A 21071-nucleotide genomic window follows, 5' to 3' on the forward strand; every position below is an offset into this window, starting at 1 on the left:
TAGGAAGGGAGATTAGATCTTGTGAGGAAATGGCTAATGTACACAAATTGAAAGGGAAAAGGGAAAAAGGAAAAAAAACCACCTCGGACCTTTTCTATCTTGCCGCTATGCAATTACAAACCCGTAAAAACAGACGAGCAACTATTTACGGGCTCTTAAGTTTCTTCTTCCCGATGTTCCAGCCCCAGCCACGTAGAGTCTTGACGACTTTAGGGGTCACCGCGGCAGTCAATGGGACTCGAACGAAGATGAAAACGCTCTTGTGAATAGCGTAGGCCAAGGCCAATTGGGTCCATATGCCTGGGAACTCTGTGAGCCACGGCCAAATACCAGGCGGGAAAGTAAACTTACTGGCCTCGTCACGTCGCTTTTCCAATGCGCCATCCGGATCTGGCGCATCCTCTGCAGCCTTTGGCCAAACGGATGGCAATATGCTCTTCAGGGAATTGACCACCACTTGTTCAAGATGGCCAACTCGCTCGACACCGAGGAGCTGAACCGCTAGGAAGCATATAGGAAAATCCAAAGCCGAGAGTGCCAGGTAGACACCCAGTGCTGCCCAGCCATACTCCTGCGTCAACTTGCGCAGTCGATCTCCCAACGAGCCACCTTCTTTCTTTGCCGCCGATGTCGGCCCGGGTGCCGAGCTGAGGCGTTGATGTTGTCGCGAGAAGGGCCGGAATTGAAACAGTCGTGTTGGAGAAAGGAGCCCGCGGGGCTTGACCGTGGTGGGTGATGGTGACGCTTGTAGGGATGGGCGGCTGAGAAGCGGCTGCCGAGCAGGCAGCGCGCCTCTATATAAAGATCTTTGGAGGAGCTTCGTGGGCTGAGAGAGCCCTCGAGAAAAGATAGAGGACGGAGACATTAGGCCGGTTGGTCTGTCCGGTACGAGACGAGAGGAGGATGTATGGGTTTATTTTTCTGCCGCCAATGATCCGAGCGATCCTTCCCGGGGAGCACAGCCGATCGGTTCTATGTAGTTCCAAGCCTGCGACAGTGATAGGCTGTAGGTGCGACGACTTCTACGTTTCCTTAGAATGCCAGTACAGTCAGAGCTAATCGCGCCTCATGCTCGCATTGGAGCAGTGCTTGTACTAGTTAACGTCCACGGGTAACTAACTAGTTAACTAGTTAGTTAGTTAGTTAGTTAGTTAGTTACAGGGGCTGACTCAGCCGTCCGCCAAAAACTTCGTCTCTACGGAGCAACCATAGACCCTCTCCATAATCAAGCTCTCGTCTTCGAAACATGCCGCCGCGTCTATCAGGGAAGCTTTCGCAGCTCCCTACCTTCTCTTTAGGAGGATATTTGAACCAATTTGAGGTTCAAACCCGAAACTTCGGCATCAAATCCCTTAATACGCCCAAACCCAGTCGTTTCAATGTCGGCCCCGGTCTTCCCATCCTCGAGTCTACATCGACCGCAGCTCTCCTTCGCAAGGCCAATTCTTTACCCCTTCGAACTGGTGCCATTGGCATCAAGAAAGGCATGACAGCCGTATACGATCCGGAAACAGGGAAGCGCACCGCTTGCACAGTCTTGCAGCTCGACCGGGTGGAGGTGGTCTCGCACAAGACTCGCCAGAAGCACGGTTACTGGGCCGTCCAGGTTGGTGCTGGCTGGAAGCACCCCAAGAATGTTACCAAGGCTATGCTAGGCCATTTCTCGTCTCAGGGTTTATCCCCTAAACGCCATATTTTTGAGTTCCGTGTCAAGGACGAGTCCGGCCTGCTACCTGTCGGCGCGAGTATTCAAGCCAATTGGTTCCAAGAGGGCCAGTTTGTCGACGCTCGCTCCAACAGCAAAGGTAAAGGTTTTGCGGGTGTTATGAAGCGACATGGTTTCCATGGCCAGGACCGTAGTCACGGTGTCAGTTTGACCCACCGTTCAATGGGTTCGTCTGGGCAGGGCCAAGGTGGTGGTTCTCGTGTGTACCCGGGCAAGAAGATGGCTGGAAACATGGGCAATCACCAGAACACTGTCCAGAACTTGAAGATTCTCAAAGTTGACGCCGAAGCGGGGATCGTGGTTGTCAGTGGTAAGGATATCCTCCAAGATCCTGTCAGAGATGGTCCAACTAATTCGTTCATCAGGTGCGGTCAGCGGTCCTAAGGGGTGCACCGTGAGAATCCAAGACGCAATCAAGAAGCCTTGGCCTCGGATTGAAGCGGAAGCTTTGCCTGCAGATGCGACTGCGTAGGTGTTGTGAGAAGATTACACCCCGGAGACGGGAATTCTGTACTATTACACTCTGTTCGAAGCATACGGGTTCATTTGAGCGGCGTTTCTTTATAAAATCTATGATACATTACATGATACACTCTTCCCCTCGCTTTCTTTTTTTTTTCGCTTCGCTTACTGGAGGAGGAACAGAATCCATTTCCCTTCCAACACCTAAATAAATGCATGTCACGAAGCATCCTGTATTGTACAAAGTCGACTGGACCCGCTCACTGCTGTTGGAACGGGTCAAAGTCGCTGTCTAGCAATTGCACCACATCCCCATCTTCGGTCTCCAAGCTCCATTCTTCAGTTCGGAACTACCCAAAACCTACTATTAGCTTGGCCCCACAAAAGGAAAGGGGAAACGGCGCTGACTTACGAAGCTCATCCGGTCTGGTCGGATGCTGCGAAACCTCATCTTTCCCTGGGCTTTAGTGCCTTTCACCCAGAAGGAGATATCGATGCGCCCATGTAGTTGGTTCATCTCTCCACTGATCCAGGGGATTTGTTGCGCAAAGTATATCTCGTCCCCCAGGATTTCTCGGGCCCGTGGAGATGTTCGTAGAGCGTACAATGTGCTGTTGACCACACTTGAAGAGGACTTCTGATAATTGAAGATCCCAAACATGGCGGCTCCAACTGCCACTGCGAAGATAGGGAATGTCCAAAGCCAGCGTCGCGCTGGGTTGACTGTTGGCAGCTCGCGGTCAGCTCGTCGTTCCATCAGTGGGCCCGTATTTGGGCCGGGGGCTGGAATCATGGTGCGTCGCGGGGGGGGTAGAGCGGAGTCGACAGGGCCGAGAGAGCCCTGCGCGCCGAGCGAACGCTCGAGGGAGAGACATGGAGGAAAGTAGCTCAGCCGTCCAGAATCAAAGATCGCAGGTTGACAAAGGTGGGTTGCAGGAGGAGAGTAGATCTCGGGTGCATCCAAACAGCGCAAACAATTCGACCGGATCTCCCCATCAACCAAAATCGCCCATCACCTGCATCCTGCTCAATCCCATGGCTGCAATCCGACTTCGCAAGGCGTTCCACTATCCCGAGGAATCCGATGGAGACTCGGGTCGAGAGGAACTCGACGAACAGGAGCAGGAACAGATCATCCTGCAGCTGCAGCATCAGAATGATGCTCGCAATGCCCAATACAATGTATAGTCTCTACCCAGCGTTGTCCGTCCTCATGTTGCTTAACACTCTCCCAGGTAATTTTTACTATCCTGCCACTGGCCTCAACCCTTGCGTTTGGGCCGTCTTTATTTTCAGCTTCAAGTGTCGTCCAGCAGGCGTGGTCGCTTCTGAGTGTAGTCTCCTTGTTCGGCACTGCGTGTTTCATGCGATACTCTCCTCTTTATCCAGATCGCAAGGGGAAAAAACCAGTTTCCGCACATGATGAGTTGAGAGTTCATGCTCAAGCCGCAGTCATTCCCGTAAACAGTGCCGTATGTGGAGTATTAGCGTTCTATTGCTTCATGGCTACCGAGAGGGAGATATTGTACTTGGTACCTGGAGGTGAGTCAACCCCTATTTTACCTGTTCATCGTTTGTTTTGACATGCATAGCAATGTTTGCGGCTGTTCTCCTTGCGCGACGGGTTATGCTTTCTGTGGACCTCTCGGCGCTCAAGGATCTTCAGTACGACTACAAGGGCGCCTAGACATGAAGGATAATGCAACCACTTATCTGCCATCACTCTATTCATGGCATTGCAATCCAATATTAGGCAAAATATCCCTACGTAAGAAATGAGCGCCTGTAAGACTCAGCCCGCCAAGCTCATCAGCGAGGTGTCGAGCTGTCGAGCTGCAACTGGGGATCGACAGGTATATAGTTTTGATCTTGGAGCGCCCCGTCATTTCCATTCAAGGAAACCTGCTGCTTCCATTCCATGAAAACAGGGCTCCCCATCAGCTTTTGATTCCGAGTTTGGTTCTCCACCAATTGTTTCTCTTGGTGAGCATGATTGCTTGATTCAAGCCGTGGCAGCCATTTTAAATTCGGCAAGAGGAGGCTGACCATTGACTCTACACTGCGTCTATCTGCAACCTTTGTCGTGTCGTGACCCAGAAGTAGCCGCCTGGGAACGTATGGGTCCATCAACGGGCTTTGGCGGCAGGATGAACAGTTGCAGATCTTAGAACACTGCGGACATATCCAGACAGTATCTTCCATGACGTTCTGGGGTGTGGTGTCAAACGCGCGGAACAGATCGGCGAAACAGTAATGTTGCTCGCAATTCTCGCACCGGGCCATTTTCCACGCAGGGTGACAAGTTTTGCACATATGGCAGGAAGCTGCATTTCGTTTCTTATTCATCTTGCGTCGTTTTGTTGGCTGCTCTTGTGGGTCAGAATGGACCGATGAGGACTCATCGCCCTTGTTCCTCCAATCAATCCAAGGCCGGATCCTCAGTTGCTCTTGGCAAATATGGGCCACTGTTTTACGAGGTAGCTGGGAGTGGGCATTGTGTAGGGGAGGAAACAGCCTGGCGCTCTCTTGGTCATCCTTCTCGAAAGAGAGTATGAGATTCCGCCACTTCGCATACTGGTCGCGCAGATCCTTCAATGGAAATTGCTGTACCCATTTGAGTCTCGATATACAACGACAGCTTCGACCAAGCACGTAGCAATCCATACAGATATCGAAATCATCGACCTCACCGGCTACGCCTTCGTCGGCAGTGCAGGTTGGGCAGGTGAGAAATCGATTGAAGATGTTACATCGACAATAGGAGCAAGTGACATTGCCACGATATTCAATGGTCTCAATAATTTTGTCGCCGGGAAGCTTTGGCGAGAACATCTCTGACAGCAAGATGTCCTTGTACAGCTGGAAAAGTCTTTTGAAGTCTCCTAGCAGGGCCCGTACTTTCTTATGGTCGATAGCAGCGGACTTATCATGAAGGAGTGCGTGGTACCGATGGAGAGTAAAGTACACGATTGCTTTATTCTTGTACTGCTCGTCACGACAAATTATCCGGGCATGCTCCAGGGCTTCATCCATGGCCATCTCCAAGGTCTCCACGGTGGTCCGGTTCCAAGCTACCTTCATCGTTCTTGTGCCACGGTTCCAAACCTGATGAGCAGCCAGTGGCGGAACGAGAATAAGATCCCCCGGCTTTTGCTCAACCACGTAGGTTTCGAATGGTGCTTTCATCCATGCGCCCAGCTGGGCAAAGTGGTCTTCAAGATCGATATTGTGACCGAGTTCCGTAGTCCAGTATTTGGAGACCGTACGGCGATCAGGAGTCTTGGTCATAAACCAGATGGATGATCCAGGCATAGTCTGCTTCTGATTTTCCACAGAGCCGTCCGACGCTTCAACCATGATGTTATGGCCAATACTCGCGCACATTTCTTGGTGTGCAGGGGTGTATGTCCCTTCATGTCCGATGTAACACATGAGATTTGCAGCTCGCATGTCATGGGGTAATGAGCTCATTAGATCCCCCGCAGCCGCAATCGGCTCGCCGTCTTTCGTAGTCGGGAGATCGGAAAGGTTAACGTTTCCCGAGCCCGGCCCGCTGAATGATCTGGGGCCCTGGTTGAGGTAGAAAAGAAAGGGTGGGATGATTCGGGCTAGGTATTCGTGCCAGTCCGGCGGGCAATCCATATCCTTCAAATAAAGCCTTTGGGCCCGAGGACCTCTGCTTGACCCGCTATCCTCAACTTCATAAAGGCGAGCGGCTCTTTCTGCGAGCTTGGGCATTTCATTCAAATAATGCTTCACACTCAGCGGCAATGGATTCTTTTCCGTCAGGTCTTGCGCTTCTTCATCTAAGCAAAAAGTCAGGTCATCAGATTGCTTCTTTCACAGCTGGAGGATAAAGGACTCGGGTTCTTACTCTTTGTGTGATTTTGGCTAAGCCACGTTGCTGAAAACAGATCTTGGCACAAGAACTCCTGAAAGCCATCTATGACCAGAGGCCTACCTAACAAGACCACCCAAAGCAAAATCAATCGTTCGAGCGCCTCAAAAGACTCCTTATTGATCGAGTCGCACGTGATCCGATCGACAAATCGAAAGTGTTCGTTGGCTTCCACTATCTTCTTAATATCCAGATCCGGGGGAATGGCTTGAATGAAGCCGGCGCTGGTCGGGGAAGCACCATGGCGCGGAGTCGTTAGAATCGTTGGAACTAGGGCGATTTAGTCGTCACTTGCAAGAAGCTTCCAAGTGAAGTCCAAGTTCCAGGAAGCAGAATGTAGCAAGTTTTCTTTCATTCTTGAAGATTCGGGCTTTCAGTAGGAATAAATTCTACCAAGGCGTTTTCAGTTGTGTCCTATCGGGATGTCGAGAATGAGGGTTCGAAGAGGACGGAAGTTCGCGCGGTAAACTTCGACCGACGCGCGTGAGTGCGCGTCTGGACGTGCGAAATGACAGTACAGGTGGAACGAGGGAGTCGTAAACGAGGATGGAAGGAGGCATGGAGGAACCGATTCAAGGACCGTCCTTTCCCAGAGCCATGAAGGCGTATCTGCGGGAGAACGCGTCTGCGGAAAATGGAGTAAGTCTTAACTTGGTTTGGCTCCGGGGTTTTCTTTCCAGTTCCCGCGGCTCCTTGAACGTCCTCTGCTCCCGCATAGTTACCACTTCCATCTCCAACAATGAAATGAAGTTCCTGGTATTAATCTACTGAGTGACAGCCTCCTGCAATGATTCTGTCGACCCAAGTCCGTCTCTTGCGACGGACCCGCCTATCCGGTCGGCACCATGGATCTCTGCCGGCTGTCAGTTCGTGCTTGATCAATCGAACTAGGCCAGTTCCCCCAACCAGGCCCGTCCCATTCGAAGTTCGACGATCACAATCGAGTGAGAACCAAGTCGGATCGCTAAAAGCACAACCGTTGAACCATACGCATTACACTCCACCCCAGACTGGCCTGATCGCTTCGTTGCCTCCATCCTGGATTCCGTACGCAGAGCTGGTGCGATTGGATAAGCCTACAGGAACATACTACCTCTTCTTCCCAACTCTTTTCTCTACCCTGCTTGCCGCCCCGATGGCCGGCTCCGCAACGCCATTGGAGGTATTTGGGACAATAGGCTTATTTTTCACTGGAGCTTTGGTTATGCGCGGCGCGGGCTGTGCAGTCAATGACCTGTGGGATCGCAACCTCGACCCTCATGTTGAGCGCACAAAGTTCCGGCCTATTGCACGGGGAGCAATCTCCCCCAGGAATGCCTTGGCTTTCACAGGTACTCAGTTCCTGGCTGGGCTCGGAATCTTACTGCAATTCCCAGCCAAATGTCTTTGGTACGGCATACCGAGCGTCCCCATCGTGCTGGCATATCCATTGGCCAAGCGTGTCACCCACTATCCTCAGGTTGTGCTTGGTTTGGCCTTTTCGTGGGGCGCCATCATGGGATTTCCAGCCTTGGGGGTTGATTTACTCACTAACCACGATGCTTTGGTGGCGGCAGGCGCGTTATACTCTAGCTGCATTGCTTGGACAGTCCTTTATGATATGATTTATGCGCACATGGATATTAAAGACGATGTGGCTGCCGGGATCAAATCGATCGCTCTGCGCCATGAGCACAACACGAAGGCCGTCCTTACAGGCCTCGCGGCTAGTCAAGTAGCTCTCCTTGGGGTCGCCGGCGTTGCTGCAGGTTGTGGACCGGTATTCTTTGTTGGCAGCTGTGGCAGCGCAATCTTGTCTCTAGGTCTTATGATCTGGAAAGTCCAGCTCAAGAGTGTTTCAAACTGCTGGTGGTGGTTCAAGAATGGATGTTTGCTAACAGGCGGGGGGGATTAGTTTGGGCCTTCTCGGAGAATACTGGTCCCAGTCTCTGGGGCTGTATGATGATGAAGAGACTCTGGAAGCACGTTGATCATTGCGACAAGTTGACCGGGGTCGCCCAAAAAAAAAAAGCCATGTACGATGTATGCTAGTCTTTGTCCCTGTACTATATTAGACTTTTCTTGGGAAAAGCAACCTTGGAGGCAGAACGATATTCAAAGGAAGTTCGCATGTGTAAACTAGAGCTGAAAGTGCAATATGACTTCTAAGATAGAAGCTCAAAGTACCCAGGTCGGACCAGTTATGACCATGTGGGGCCAATTTGCCGCGCGCCTGGAACCCAGTGAAATCATTACCAATCCCTCTTCCCCCGACCTTTTCTCATCCAAACTCCTCAACCCCTCCAAAGTTCATCATGCTTTCCCGGACGGCTTTCGCGGTAAAGAATCAACTCATTCGATGGTTTCCCAGGATAGGTTAGCTTACATTTCAATAGGCTTTCCGCCCGCTATCGCGGCCGACGTCGATGCCAGTGCGCCCTATTGCCTCGGCCATTCCACTTCCTTCGCTTCTCCATGCTCGCTTTCTCTCCTCAGAAACCAAGGCCGCAATTGACAAAGCCGTTTCTTCAGCTCCAGTGGTGCTCTTCATGAAGGGTACTCCCGAAACCCCTCAATGTGGGTTTTCACGAGCAAGTATTCAGATCCTGGGACTACAGGGTGTAGATCCCAAGAAATTCGTAGCCTTCAACGTCCTCGAGGATGCAGAGCTACGTCAAGGTAAACAGTCTGTCCAGAGCATCGATCAAGGGTATCGAGACTAATGTGTCTATAGGCGTGAAAGAATACTCTGACTGGCCCACTATTCCTCAGCTGTATCTAGACAAGGAGTTTGTTGGAGGGTGCGACATCCTGATGTCCATGCATCAAAATGGAGAGCTAGCCAAACTCCTTGAAGCGAAGAACGTTTTGGTGGCAGCTGATCAGTAAAGTCGCGCATGCCCGATAAACCTCTCAGCTTTTGTACAATACTTCATACTTGAACTCTTCTATCGTTTGGACTCAACTGTAGCTTGAAATGCAAATAAGATAGCCTCTTAACTCTTAGGGGGGTACAATATCCTCGGTAGCTGAAAACTCCAAGCTCCATCCGTACCTAGAAGCACTAAGCCTGGGCCTGCTCTTGTGACTTGACAAGATCTTCAGCGACTCCCTTTCGGAGCTTAGCTCGTTGTCGTGCTTCATATGCCTCTCGACTCTTCAAGATTCGGCCCACGATTTCTCCAGCATTTACATGCTGAAAGGCGTGCTGCTCCACCTCTTGGAATATACCCATCTTCTTGGGTGCTTCATATGGGTCATATGTTAATGGAATAAAGGTTGTCGGTCCATGGTAGACGACACTGGGTACGCCTAGAGGCAAAGATTCCAGGTAGGGCTGAGTTGGGGAAAATGGAGCGGAGAACACCACTGCATGAATGTACTGAGAAAGGGTCAGCAGGCGGGTTGACATGAAATTCCTAGGATCGCCTACCCGGCACTGGAGAACACAGAGACCACGCTCGAAGATGTTCATGATGGGATAGTTCAATCCTTTCCAGTGGTTGATCACACCGTCGTCATGAATACCAGCAATTATGTATGCTGGGCCGTAATCGTCCCCACCGCGCAGAGCAACCTGGTCAGGTTCATACCAACCTCGCCGACGGGCTTCTGCCTCTTCCATCTCCACGACTTTGCGGAGGAACTCAATATGACCTGAAGAAAACAGGTCAAACCCTCCGTCCACATATACAATGCGCTGTCCGGGCCGAGGGCCCTTCCCATCCACTAGAGTCTCAAAGACACCTGCTTCCTCAACCAAATGGTCCATCTTTGCAGTTTCGGTTCCTGTCCATGTCCAGACCTGTGGACCAGGTTGAAGGCCGCTTTCGTCGGTTGCATAGTCTCGAATCCTCTGCAGAAGATCAGCAGCAGATGCCTCTCGTTCTTCGGGGCTCCCCGATCCCTCCTTTCCTGCGAGCGTGTCTTTGACAGACTTGATAAAATGATTCTTAGTACAGAGTAGCATACGGCCTACCAAGTCTGTCGTGGATATCCCGGGGGTTCGTTTAACAACTTTGAAACGGCCGGCCGCTTTGACATATCGATAGCAATCATTGCCGTCGCTGTCTGATGTAATGTCGTCTCCATGGACTACATACTTGCAGCCATAGTGAGAGACCCAAGGCAGATATGTCACATAAGGGGCATGAGGGACGCTTTGAGTGGCCCACCGACAGGCATTGACTGCCGAGACCCTGCGGTTCAGCTGGAGGATTAGAGAGCCTGTGAGCTGACTGAGGAGAGATGAGACATACCGTTCGTCTAACGACATGACAGTTGGCCCTTTGTTCTCCAAAATTGCCTCATCCGAATGGATCCCGACGTATAGGGCTTTCCCCAAACGACGTGCCTGAAGCATTGCACCGGCATGACCTACAAGCATTGTTAGGCAACCAAGCCCCCACCAAGGGACTTGGGGCTTACCGTGGTGGCTAAAATCGAAACATCCATCGACCCAGATGCGATCCTCGGAGATAGGTACATCTTCCTGAGGATCAACAGGCCAATGACCCGGTTCGGGGATCTGTTCGTCAAGGGGTGTAGTATCCACAGGCATCATTTCTGGTATGTGAATGGTCTCGAATTATAAGGTTTGGGGTATCTTCTGGGATTTATTTCATGGCGATGTCCTGTGAGTTGGGAATATGGCTTTTTTAACGGGCAAAAAAAGTTCAAAAGAAAAAAAAAAAGGACCAACGGTTAGGCGAGGGGCATGAGGGGACAGGGAAGACCGGGAAAAGAGGGGCGTGATATGTGGGGATACCCCTGGGGCTATCTTTATCGGAACGATCAGCTTTTAACCCCTTGTGCCTTGCTACTTTGTCTTATTGCCCTAACCACCATGATCTCAGCCACATTTACCCCTAATTTGGCGCGGAGAGATACTGCAAAATCGATTGGCGGCCATGACAATGGCCAAAGCAGCGTCCCCTCGTCTAGTGGAGGAGGACCCTTTGGCCCTCAGAGTGCAGGGGCTATTTATCAACAGATTCACGAGATGGCAGCCAAACGCATCTCAACGCTGGACTACCTACGAAAAGCGTAAGAGTTCTCCTGTTCTTTTCTGTTCTGGGCTTGACTTAAGCTAACCAGGCGTTAGCCTTGAGGGTCGTGTCTACTGGTTTAATACGGTACACTTTTCCCGCACTGACATCAGCCGCCTGCCATATTTTGAAGCGCGCAAGCTATCTCGCCGAGCTGTCAACTATCTCCTGCTAGGCTTGTCGCTTCCCCCGATCCTTGACGTCAGCTCGACTCCCTTCGAATATATGCGGACCCTTAACGCTCTTTTGCTCGAGTTCGAAGCCTTCCAGCAGGTTCATCCTCCGGATGGCAGCTCTTCATCAAGTCTTGCAAGGGCACGTATCCCTCAGATGTTCAAGAGAGCAGCACATGCAGGTACAAAGACTCGCAGAGCTAGCTCGGCGACGGACATTGGCCTGCCTATGCAGTCTAGTGACCCTACAGATCTCAAGAGCACTTCTGGCAACATCACCTCTCCATCAACAGCAGCAGCGGCCTCCATGATATCATTCCCACTCACCGAGTCCTCGGACCTCCTACCGGGTGAAGAATATACCTACCTCCTCACCCCATCCCTACCTTTCGAGCCAGACTTTTTTGAGACATTTGCTACTTTGTGTGAGGTCTTGATTGACTGCTATAGTCGTATAACCAAATTGGTCTCGTCACCCTCCATATGTACTGTTTCCCTAGGGGAGGCGTTTTCCAAAGCAGATGCCAAGTTACGAAAGATTATGGTCGCTGGTGCCGTGCGGGAGTTTGAGGATGCGAGTCGAAATGCGGTAAAGAACGAGACCTCGGGGGTCAGTCGAGTGGTCCTTGGTGGGCTGCTGGGCTAGTTCTGGGTGGGCGCTACGATATAAACAGTGAAACGATCTTGATGACGGCGTTTGGTTGAAAGTTTGGGCTCTAAGTTTATATTCTATGCATCTGTATCATAGCGGATATCACGAGTTACAACAGTACAACAGAAAAAGAGAAACAGGCAGAATCAGGGATGCGCAAGACAATCGTGAGTTTTCTTTTTCTTTCTTTTCCTTTTCTTTCGGCCATACCCACATTGTGGGGGCAGTGTGGGTGGTGAGGTGCGTAGAGGGACTTTTCAACCCCGTCGACAACGTAGTCCGAAAGGTAAAGATGAGCTTGTCACAGTTTGAGTGAAGAAAAAACAAGAGCACCGGAAACTCCAAGTGACACCAGGCTTCATAACGCTGAATAAGAACGCTGGAATGGATGCAAATTGCTCGGTATGAAAAATAACCGCAAAGAGGAACGGACGAAGGATATGTCGGTCAAAGTACGAGGCGTCATGACTGCAGGCGGATGTTTTCAAGATCTCTCTGCTCTCCAAAAACACGCCGGCTCATCTCCAAAACGGTCTCAAAACCTTCACGACCTCGTTTGGCGTTTTCCCGAAATCTTTCCACGCTCGCTTCTTCAACCTTGTTCTTGATCTTCTGCCAGCCACCACACAGGGCAGTAATTTTGGCCTCCTGTTCAAATTGCGTACTGGTAGAAGGCGAGATGGTTGACGGCTGATATACCACGGTTTCCCGAACATTCAAAACATTCGACCATGTCAGGTTGGTGGAACACATGGTCACCTTTTTGGCGGCAGGATCAACGTAGGAGACCTCGTATACGTGTGAGGTAGCAGATCCACCAAACAGAGAGAGAACCCATTGCGGGACTGATTGGTTGCACGTAATGAGGCGTTCAGTTCGAAGCTGCCCAGTATAGTCAGTTTGCTACTCTCGAAGAAGGAGGCATGTGACACTTACGATGCCAGTCTTGCTATCGATGACTCTTGAGATGGTGTCAACGCCAACAACATGGGTTGCTTTGTCATTCCACGGGCAGTATTTGCGCCAGTTCGCCGTGGAAACCTCATCCCATGAATAGTCAAAAGTACATATGGACGAAAAGACCTTCATCGTGTGCACACTCTTCGCAGTTGTCGCAGAGGCGGGAAGACGAAGTTCAGAGGAAGGCCGGGTTAAACGGGATGGAGACAGGATGGGACAGGATGAGAAAGGAGTTTGAGGAGGAACTTTTATATGGAGACGACCTTTCTAGAGATCTCAGGTCTCCACGGGGGGATACGGATTTTAAAGGGTAGGCTTTTTTCGGGTGGCGAGGAAAACGTCAAATCGAGATTTTCATGCGCCGGGTCAGGGCCCGCAAAAGAGCCGTGGGTCCGAGGTCGGGGGTTTCCGGCTTATGTAAGTCGCGTTCTCTTCTTCGGGGTTCTTTAATCGATCTTTACCTCCCAAGCTGGTCAAGGGCCACAATGCCAGGTATCCAATATTGGAGAGTTTCTGCTTCTGTGCATTTATGGCACATCATGCGAAATTACGAGTACATAGCATGATATCGTACCAGGAGGAGGCAATTAACTAATATCCTCCTTCCATCCCGTAACGGCAATTCCCATGTCTAATAAGAGAGTGGAATGAGGGGTGCGACGTTGTGGGCGTATGAGGAATCGCTCATAGTTTGGTGAAACCATTCCAACATCGTCCCTCATTGGTAGACATGGTGATGCTTTTGTCTGCTTCTCTAGTTACGGGGTTGGTGTAAACAGTGAAAACACATCATGCTTGTGGTACTTGCCTATATACCGTCTGGCTATATTTTTCCCCTTCCAACCCCCCCCATCACCCCCTTATACCACCACCTTTCTGTCGCCACGCTGTCCATAATGGTTGAACTCCGGAAGCGCAAAGCCCCAGCACCACCCCTGTGGAGAAGAAGGTCAAATCGGACAAATCCACAGCAACCCCGGCACCGGAACCCGCCTCAAAGCAGGTCGCTCCTCAAGTCGATGATCTCCTTGACCTGGAAAGATTTGGGGGCGAAATAGAGACCAATGATGGCCAGAAAACCTCCCTTCGGAGCCTTCTTGAAGAGAGCAATGCTGGCGTGGTGATCTTCACCTATCCAAGAGCCTCAACTCCAGGATGTAAATCCCTCCCCCTCTGTATCCCATCAACCTGCCTGGCGCCATCTCACCTGCTCTATAGGCACGAAGCAAGCTTGCTTATTTCGCGACAACCACAAGCTTCTCACCTCCACAGGACTGGCCATCTATGGCCTCTCGGCCGATTCCCCAAAGGCCAACACGACTTTTCTTACAAAACAAAACCTCCCGTATCCGCTTCTCTGTGACCCAGCCTTCACATTAATTGGAGCCATTGGCTTCAAAAAGGCTCCCAAAGGTACTACTCGAGGCGTTTTTGCTGTCGACAAGAAGGGCAAGGTTTTACTTCGTGAAGCGGGGGGGGCCAGACGCGACTCTGGCTGCTGTTCAGAACCTCGTGGCCAAAACAACCGGGCCCGAGGATGCCAAGGAAGAGGCCAAATAGCTTAGATGCTTTGTTCTGGCCTCGAATTGTCTCGCCATACTTATAGTAAATTCACACAAATACAATGGAGAGAAGATTTGTCAATTCCATATGACCCTCCTTACTTGCGCTTCTGTGGAGTGCTGCTTTTCTGTAACTCAAAAACTCCATTACAAATCTGGATCATTCGTTCGGTTGAATTGGGTAGAGTCCAGGTCAGTACCATGCTGTCTGGATTCGTCCAGTTAGTACCGGCTAGGGTTCTCTGGCAATATATGCCCCTACCAAGATGCTAGCATCCTCAGCATATCTGCGGATGGTCATGGGTGACCCGGAAATTGATATGCCGATTAGTAATTGATGGCCGTGGAGGGGACCGGGGAAACATAGTCCGGACCCCCATTCGCACCTCCGGGGAGACAGCGTTACTGTACCGGCAACTTCATTATTTGAGACGGCCAACCCAATTCTCACGGTCTGAGTGGACTCCAAGGTTAGTGAAGCGCAGAATTGTGTTTTTCTAAATGCGTATTACTGCCACCACTTGTTTCTGTGTCGCTAATTGCGTGCAGGTCAGATTCTTCATCATGACCCGCGATATCCTGAAAGCCGCTAAGTCGGCATCAAGCGCCATCGCTGTCAATCAGGTAGGCTGGATGCCATAGTCGTGTCCAGACACGCACTAATACAGCTTTAGAAATACACTGTTCAATCTACGGGGATCTGGGAGCGGATCCGCCGTACCCTTGCCATTGCACCCAATCGCTCGAACGGTGTGCCTTTGAACTCCCAATATCGCCTCCCGACCCCGGGATCTTTGCCACCCCTGTCGTACGACGACCCCGTCACAGTTCCTGCAGGAGACTTAGCAGACAACCCATACTGGAAACGAGATGTCCGGAGAAACTATGCCCAGCTCTCCACCGTAAGCCAGGCTGACGCCGTGGGCCTGCTTACCGTCGGTAGCCAAGCAGCTCCGAAAGATGATGTACTGCAAGTCGGAGATGCTGGACAACAACAACTGGCGACAGTCAAAGAGCAGGGTGAAGAGCGAGGCCTGGCGGCGCTCTTTGAGAAGGATAACAGGAACATCCAAGGCGTGCTGAGCGAAAACGGCCTGCCCCCAACACCTTGCAACATCAACATGGCCCCCAAGGAGTCACAGTCCAAGTATGCGCTCGAACAAGAGCAAAGCTACGGCAACGCGTATGTCTGTTCGCCCTCGAGGATTATGGAAAATGGCTAACATGGCATCTAGGTACCCTTGCCGCACCTTTGCTTGATTAGACTACTCCCCCCCCCCACCTAGCAGGCTTGACCTTTCCCCTACGTTCTTTGGGGAGAGAGAGCAGCCCTATTGTATTTTGTTATTAGGGAGAAACAAATTAAATTTTCTTTATTCCTTGGGTCTCGGATAACTCCGCTTTCAACCCTTCTTATTATGATATTTTTTTCTCTCTAGCATATAAGAATCTAGTTATACTCGTTCCAATCAATACTATCGAGTCGCCGCAAATGCACTATCTCAACAGACGCTCGTATTCATTGATGGGCTGCAATGTACGGGCTTTTCCTTGGAAGACTGCTACGTGGGTTTGAGAAATGGAATTCGTTCAGCTCTTATCATTTGTGTTAGGAAGCTTGAATTATCATCTGGTACAATATCGAACATGGGAGTCGCATAATTGCGTGGTATGAATTCCGGGCCAAAGGGGTCAACTGTCACCTCAATTCTAGTTGAATGGGTGAGTACGAGTTCCCCACCAAGTCAAGAACAAACTGAGCCCGACTGTCTCGAAGATTCGAGAGACAGCACCAACGGCCACTGTATCCAGCGGTCGCTTCTCTGCAAAGATCTGGCTGACGAACTACAGTAGAGGTTAGACGCAAGTGAGAGCAGAAAACAAATTGAGACTTACGCCTGGAGCCGAACTTGCGAAGAAGATCAGCGTTCCGAGGTAAGCAGCTCCTTTATAGCTGAGGGTTCCGGTGGCATTAATCAGTGCGGCGACACCATATGTCTGCACGGCGCTCCCAGCAAGTGAGCTTCCCCATGCGGCGGCAGCTCCGGCGGCCTCCTTCGACTTGATGAATTCTTCCTTCGAGTTGGCCGCCTGGGCTCGGTGATAGGTATCGCCAAAGAGCGGAGCCAAGATCCCGAGTGATGCCGTGTGGGTGAAGAAAGTACCCAGCGCAATGGCAGAGGGCTTCACGGGGGGGGAGATCTGCGCATATACTTCATCAGATGCCATCCTCTTAAATCGTCGAGAGGCTACTCACAGTGCAAGGTCGTCATGGTGAAAAATTAATAGCTTGGAAAAGGTTGAGAGGGTAAGTGCTTGAGATGGCCAAGGGACGCTTTAAGAACCATTCATTCTACAGCTTTCCTGGGATCTGCCGCCAAAGCTAAAGCAGGTGACGTCGTCATGATTCAGTAACTACAATGCGGAGAACAACATGACGTCAGGGTCGCAAAAGGGCGTCAAATGCAACCCGTAATTCATAACTGGTTTATACCAACACTTGGAACTAGTACTTGGAACTAGTTCCCGGAAACTTGGAAATGCGGAGGTTGTGGGATTCTTGGGATTCCTTGACGCTCTTAGGTCCTCGGAATCAAGGCTGGCATCCCCCTGTGGAACAGATATGTACGATAACCTAGAATGCCGATCTCCGCCCCGAGCGCACGGGCCTAAGTTTGTTTCTTTGCTTTCCTTCTAGTCAGCCTGGATTATTTGTATGAGCAGCTTTCTCTAGTGTAAAGCCAGCCGCCCGTAAGCTTTTGCATCGATTCATCCTCCGGTTTTGCGGGATACCTCAGAGGATCATGTGACCCGTACAAATCGGATCCGCTCATGTCGATTCTTTGTGCATTTTCTTTTCAATGGCCACTGTCTCCTCTCTCCGGCCCCAATGGACCGATCCCCCAAGTCCACGGTCAGACATCGATGTCCCATTCGAGCTGACTAGCTCACTGGCTCCGCCGCGGGAACTCAAAGCTGCAGGCACAACATCTCTTTCTTTCGATGGGCTCTTGAAGGACCCGCTTCTTTTGAAGGAGGATTTGAAGGAGGGCTGTGGTGGACAGCTATGGCCGGCCGGAATGATATTGGCTGAATATCTGCTTCGTCGACACTCTTCTCAGCTTTTGAACAAGTCCATGTATGTCTGCATTCACCCCTCTAGGAAGCCACTTTCATTAACAACGGGCAGTGTAGAGCTTGGCGCCGGCGGGGGATTAGTGGGCCTTGCCATTGCTCGGGGTTGTCAGATCAGCCCACCTATCCATATTACCGATCAAGAACCCATGTATTCTTTGATGAGGGAAAACATCCAGCTAAATGGATTGGGATCAAGCGTCGAGGCTTCGGTGCTAAATTGGGGCGAACCTATCCCGGATCATATTCCGCGCAGACCTGAAGTGATCCTGGCAGCCGATTGTGTCTACTTCGAGCCGGCTTTTCCCCTTCTTATTACTACCCTACAAGATCTTCTCGGTCCAGACTCGGTTTGCTACTTCTGTTTCAAGCGACGACGACGTGCAGATTTACGCTTCATGAAGGCGGCTAAGAAGGCGTTTCATGTGGAGGAGGTCCAGGATGACCCGAACGCCCACTCATATAGCAGAGAAAACATTTTTCTTTACAGGATACGAGCCAAGCATACATGATGAAGGACGAACAATTGAATGAGTTAATAATTCACACTATGGTGCCAAACGTGTTTTAGAGTTTAAGGGTATCAGCGCTATTCTTGGCGCTTGTTCCAACCTTGCCTCCATCCATTTCCGTAACCTGTCCCTCCCTGTTCACTATCTTGACTCCGCCCTTCTTCAAATCCGAGACCAGCTGGGAAGCAGCGCCTGCTTTGTGGGTACTGGCACTCGCACTCTTCTTGGCCTTCTTCTGCTGTCTTCGGGCCCGTGCCTTCTCTTCCCTGCTCATTTCATCCTTAGAAAGGCTAGCACCGGTCTTCAAAACCAGCTCGCCGGCCTTCTTTCCGTCATCGCCTGGTGCGTAGATTTCTTGGGGTGCAAGTGCTGACTCTCCCAAGTGACCCGCTGTTGGACGAGCCTCTTCCATCATTACCGTAGGGGCATCAGTCACAACATTGATACTCGCTTGAGGAGCCTGGGGTTTATAGTGCCAGTTGGAGAGGGTGTCCAGTTGAGAGCTGATCTCTTTCCAAAGACTGGTGACTTCGGCATGATCCCGCATGAGCTTTCGATCCTTGGAGTCGGAGTAGCTTGGATCAGTAGCCTTCAGATGGTCGGCTTCGTAGAGCTCGGCTAAACTCTGCTGAGGCTTCGTATCCTCCAACTCGAAGCGGTTGCCTCTTGAGGGCTTTGTATCTATGGCACCTGGGCGACGACGAGCCACTTCATCAAACTCTTTGGCGAGAATTCGACGTTTGACTAGTTCTTCAATATCCTCTGTTGTCTCGTTGGTCACGACGGGTACCGGCTTGCCAACTCGCTCAAAGTCGAGATCCTCCTCGATGAGGGAATTGACAGGTCTTTCGACGGCTCTGGCTTCACCAGTGAGCATCCATTCTTTTTTTGCAACGCTAGCAGCTTCTAGTCGACGGATCTCGTCTGCGATCTGCGCTCTTCGTCTCTCGTGGGTGGATTGTGGACCCTCATTCTCAGCCGCCGCTTCGTCGTCCTCGACGTCTGATTCGTCATCAAATAGATCTCGACGCACATCAGCCATGGCACGCTCAATATCCTCGTCATGGATTTCTTTTGCGGGCTGGGTTTTTGGTAATGCGCGATGTTTCTTGGACGAAGCTTTTCGCGGCGGTGGTGCAAAAAAGTCAGCATATTTGATATCACTCGTATCGACCCAGTCAGGGGTATCGACATCTCCCTCCAGGGACTCATCGTCTGAGGGGGCGTAGAGATCAGCATTGCCAAAGGTTGGGCCGTCGTCAGCGTCATCGCCATCGGTGACCAGTTCCACCGGTTTATGTTGTGACAACGTATTTTTTTCGAGCGGGTTTGCATGCCAGTTGACCTCTTCGTCACTGTCACCGTCGTCCTCAGCCTCTCCTTTGGCATCCTGTCTTTCAAGAAACTCGGATTGTTTATTGAAGTCATCAATCGAAAAAAACCCATCATTGAGACCGAAGCGATCCTCAATAAAAACACCGGTTTCCTCCTCAGATGCTTTCGATTCTTTCTCCTCGTCGTCCATTCCAATGTCACTCAGATCCTCAGACTCATCTTGTTCCGAATGGTCAACCTCTGCCGGTTCCTCGTCATCCGACACAGAGTCCGACTCATCTAATAAGCCATCAGATTCCTCCAGCACACTATCCGTATATTCCGATATATCGTCTTTGCCGTTCGACGGTTCATAGGAGTCCATGGCGATTAGGGATACGTCCCGGTCAACTTCGCCAGCGGCAGCCTCGAGGATTCTCGTAGCCTGCTCCCATATCTGATGGGGAGTGAACCCATCAACGTAGATACTTTTGAGCTGAAGGTGCGGGTTCGAGGACTCCAGTCCATCAGCCGTTCTCCTGCGCTTCTTGTTAATCTGCCGCCGAAGAGACTGATCATGAACGACAGAAGCGGCTAGTGGGTCCAATATGCGTTTCGTTGAATCTGCAACGATGGTGTGCAAATCGTGAGTAGGGGTCAAGAAATTCCATGGAGCTTCCAGAATATCTGGGAGCGCGTTGCCAGGCAGCGAGGCCCTGGCCTCGACCCGTCCTTCCGTCATTGCGTGGATGCTGAGAGCTTACAGTGGAAAGAAGAAGGAAAAGAGGAAAAAATATTGTCGTTCCACAGACCAATCAGGAATGGTGTTGATAAGATAACAAATTCTTAGTCATCGTGCTCACTTTAACTTTGGAACCTTGGAACTACTTTAACCGTGGAAGGCATCCACCCGTACGTACATCTACACAGTACATCCGGTTGAACTATAATAGTGTCAATTGCTTGGAACGTCCACTTTGTCTCCCGATTTAAATTCTAGCGTATCTATATCTTTCACTTGTCCATCTCTCTACTGCTGATCTACGCCAAACCTTTGAAGCCTTCTATTCTTCGGGATTGCCATGAAATCTTAGCATTCAATATAAATGAGATCCGGTTTAATTTGACTGGGCCCTGTCTCCTTTTTGGAGTCTAAACCATGGTAGCTGGGTGATAGGATGTGCAGCGAAAAGCATGGTTAGTGCATGTTCAGATGCATCTCGAGGTACATAACGCTACATATAAATTTAAAAAAGTGCGTTCCATTTCCACCGCCCAGCTAACTTCTCTTCTACGCCTTTGTATGTTACGGAGTACCCCTGCTGCCTCCCAACAACCAACTCGACAGTGGCCCCTTGCTCTAAATATATCCGCTTAGTATAACCAATAGGGGTCATCGCATGAGCAAGCAGTTGGTCTGCTAGCGTATTTTTGTAGACGTCTTGACCAAGGAAAAAGCGCCTCGCCCTATATCACATACAAGTAGTATGAAGGTTGATACCGTAGGCCATGGAGTCCTGTAATTCGTATATATCACTGAGTAGTTTAGAGAAACTCAGACAGAATTTGACTTCGAAAAGCTCAACATGCCCGAAGCTTGCCACTCTTCTGGGCTAGGGTATGAATGAGGGTCGATTTATCTCTTTCATA

General features: G+C 50.7%; 15 protein-coding genes across 15 annotated transcripts; 8 read left to right on the forward strand and 7 right to left on the reverse strand.

The window, feature by feature from the left end:
- Window positions 1-145: 145 nt before the first annotated feature.
- N7468_003280 (uncharacterized protein) lies at window positions 146-865 on the reverse strand (the record flags this gene model as incomplete). The annotated part of the gene is made up of 1 exon (XM_058472577.1): window positions 146-865. The coding sequence occupies one exon, from the start codon at window positions 863-865 to the stop codon at window positions 146-148; it is 720 nt and encodes a 239-aa protein (XP_058331580.1).
- A 381-nt stretch (window positions 866-1246) lies between these two features.
- On the forward strand, window positions 1247-2198 carry N7468_003281 (mitochondrial 54S ribosomal protein uL3m; the record flags this gene model as incomplete). The annotated part of the gene is made up of 2 exons (XM_058472578.1): window positions 1247-2036; window positions 2092-2198. 2 exons carry the CDS (start codon window positions 1247-1249, stop codon window positions 2196-2198), a joined length of 897 nt encoding a protein of 298 aa, XP_058331581.1.
- A 250-nt stretch (window positions 2199-2448) lies between these two features.
- Window positions 2449-2981, reverse strand: N7468_003282 (cytochrome c oxidase assembly factor 1 family protein; the record flags this gene model as incomplete). Its single annotated transcript, XM_058472579.1, has 2 exons — window positions 2449-2538; window positions 2601-2981. The coding sequence occupies 2 exons, from the start codon at window positions 2979-2981 to the stop codon at window positions 2449-2451; spliced, it is 471 nt and encodes a 156-aa protein (XP_058331582.1).
- A 242-nt stretch (window positions 2982-3223) lies between these two features.
- N7468_003283 (uncharacterized protein) lies at window positions 3224-3875 on the forward strand (the record flags this gene model as incomplete). The annotated part of the gene is made up of 3 exons (XM_058472580.1): window positions 3224-3370; window positions 3424-3730; window positions 3781-3875. 3 exons carry the CDS (start codon window positions 3224-3226, stop codon window positions 3873-3875), a joined length of 549 nt encoding a protein of 182 aa, XP_058331583.1.
- A 122-nt stretch (window positions 3876-3997) lies between these two features.
- N7468_003284 (putative JmjC domain protein) lies at window positions 3998-6817 on the reverse strand (the record flags this gene model as incomplete). Its single annotated transcript, XM_058472581.1, has 3 exons — window positions 3998-5994; window positions 6063-6356; window positions 6667-6817. The coding sequence occupies 3 exons, from the start codon at window positions 6815-6817 to the stop codon at window positions 3998-4000; spliced, it is 2442 nt and encodes an 813-aa protein (XP_058331584.1).
- Window positions 6818-6873: 56 nt separating this feature from the next.
- Window positions 6874-7980, forward strand: N7468_003285 (putative para-hydroxybenzoate-polyprenyltransferase Coq2; the record flags this gene model as incomplete). The annotated part of the gene is made up of 1 exon (XM_058472582.1): window positions 6874-7980. The coding sequence occupies one exon, from the start codon at window positions 6874-6876 to the stop codon at window positions 7978-7980; it is 1107 nt and encodes a 368-aa protein (XP_058331585.1).
- Window positions 7981-8380: 400 nt separating this feature from the next.
- On the forward strand, window positions 8381-8954 carry N7468_003286 (monothiol glutaredoxin GRX5; the record flags this gene model as incomplete). The annotated part of the gene is made up of 3 exons (XM_058472583.1): window positions 8381-8404; window positions 8462-8744; window positions 8800-8954. The coding sequence occupies 3 exons, from the start codon at window positions 8381-8383 to the stop codon at window positions 8952-8954; spliced, it is 462 nt and encodes a 153-aa protein (XP_058331586.1).
- Window positions 8955-9129: 175 nt separating this feature from the next.
- N7468_003287 (ethanolamine-phosphate cytidylyltransferase) lies at window positions 9130-10629 on the reverse strand (the record flags this gene model as incomplete). Its single annotated transcript, XM_058472584.1, has 2 exons — window positions 9130-10442; window positions 10494-10629. 2 exons carry the CDS (start codon window positions 10627-10629, stop codon window positions 9130-9132), a joined length of 1449 nt encoding a protein of 482 aa, XP_058331587.1.
- A 282-nt stretch (window positions 10630-10911) lies between these two features.
- Window positions 10912-11932, forward strand: N7468_003288 (uncharacterized protein; the record flags this gene model as incomplete). Its single annotated transcript, XM_058472585.1, has 2 exons — window positions 10912-11111; window positions 11170-11932. The coding sequence occupies 2 exons, from the start codon at window positions 10912-10914 to the stop codon at window positions 11930-11932; spliced, it is 963 nt and encodes a 320-aa protein (XP_058331588.1).
- Window positions 11933-12400: 468 nt separating this feature from the next.
- Window positions 12401-13027, reverse strand: N7468_003289 (putative mitochondrial protein sorting (Msf1); the record flags this gene model as incomplete). The annotated part of the gene is made up of 2 exons (XM_058472586.1): window positions 12401-12820; window positions 12875-13027. The coding sequence occupies 2 exons, from the start codon at window positions 13025-13027 to the stop codon at window positions 12401-12403; spliced, it is 573 nt and encodes a 190-aa protein (XP_058331589.1).
- Window positions 13028-13814: 787 nt separating this feature from the next.
- On the forward strand, window positions 13815-14463 carry N7468_003290 (thioredoxin peroxidase DOT5; the record flags this gene model as incomplete). Its single annotated transcript, XM_058472587.1, has 2 exons — window positions 13815-14055; window positions 14117-14463. Coding segments are annotated over 2 exons (588 nt in total), but the record flags the coding sequence as incomplete, so codon positions are not given.
- A 561-nt stretch (window positions 14464-15024) lies between these two features.
- On the forward strand, window positions 15025-15720 carry N7468_003291 (uncharacterized protein; the record flags this gene model as incomplete). The annotated part of the gene is made up of 3 exons (XM_058472588.1): window positions 15025-15084; window positions 15135-15643; window positions 15696-15720. The coding sequence occupies 3 exons, from the start codon at window positions 15025-15027 to the stop codon at window positions 15718-15720; spliced, it is 594 nt and encodes a 197-aa protein (XP_058331591.1).
- A 450-nt stretch (window positions 15721-16170) lies between these two features.
- On the reverse strand, window positions 16171-16689 carry N7468_003292 (DUF1761 domain-containing protein; the record flags this gene model as incomplete). The annotated part of the gene is made up of 2 exons (XM_058472589.1): window positions 16171-16305; window positions 16357-16689. 2 exons carry the CDS (start codon window positions 16687-16689, stop codon window positions 16171-16173), a joined length of 468 nt encoding a protein of 155 aa, XP_058331592.1.
- Window positions 16690-17321: 632 nt separating this feature from the next.
- On the forward strand, window positions 17322-18107 carry N7468_003293 (uncharacterized protein; the record flags this gene model as incomplete). Its single annotated transcript, XM_058472590.1, has 1 exon — window positions 17322-18107. The coding sequence occupies one exon, from the start codon at window positions 17322-17324 to the stop codon at window positions 18105-18107; it is 786 nt and encodes a 261-aa protein (XP_058331593.1).
- Window positions 18108-18162: 55 nt separating this feature from the next.
- Window positions 18163-20163, reverse strand: N7468_003294 (rRNA-processing protein MPP10; the record flags this gene model as incomplete). Its single annotated transcript, XM_058472591.1, has 1 exon — window positions 18163-20163. The coding sequence occupies one exon, from the start codon at window positions 20161-20163 to the stop codon at window positions 18163-18165; it is 2001 nt and encodes a 666-aa protein (XP_058331594.1).
- Window positions 20164-21071: the final 908 nt, after the last annotated feature.

This window comes from Penicillium chermesinum, assembly GCF_028974085.1.
Source record: "Penicillium chermesinum strain IBT 19713 chromosome Unknown utg000003l:1.0-5111272.0:1.0-5115320.0, whole genome shotgun sequence".
NCBI classification, from domain to species: domain Eukaryota; kingdom Fungi; phylum Ascomycota; class Eurotiomycetes; order Eurotiales; family Aspergillaceae; genus Penicillium; species Penicillium chermesinum.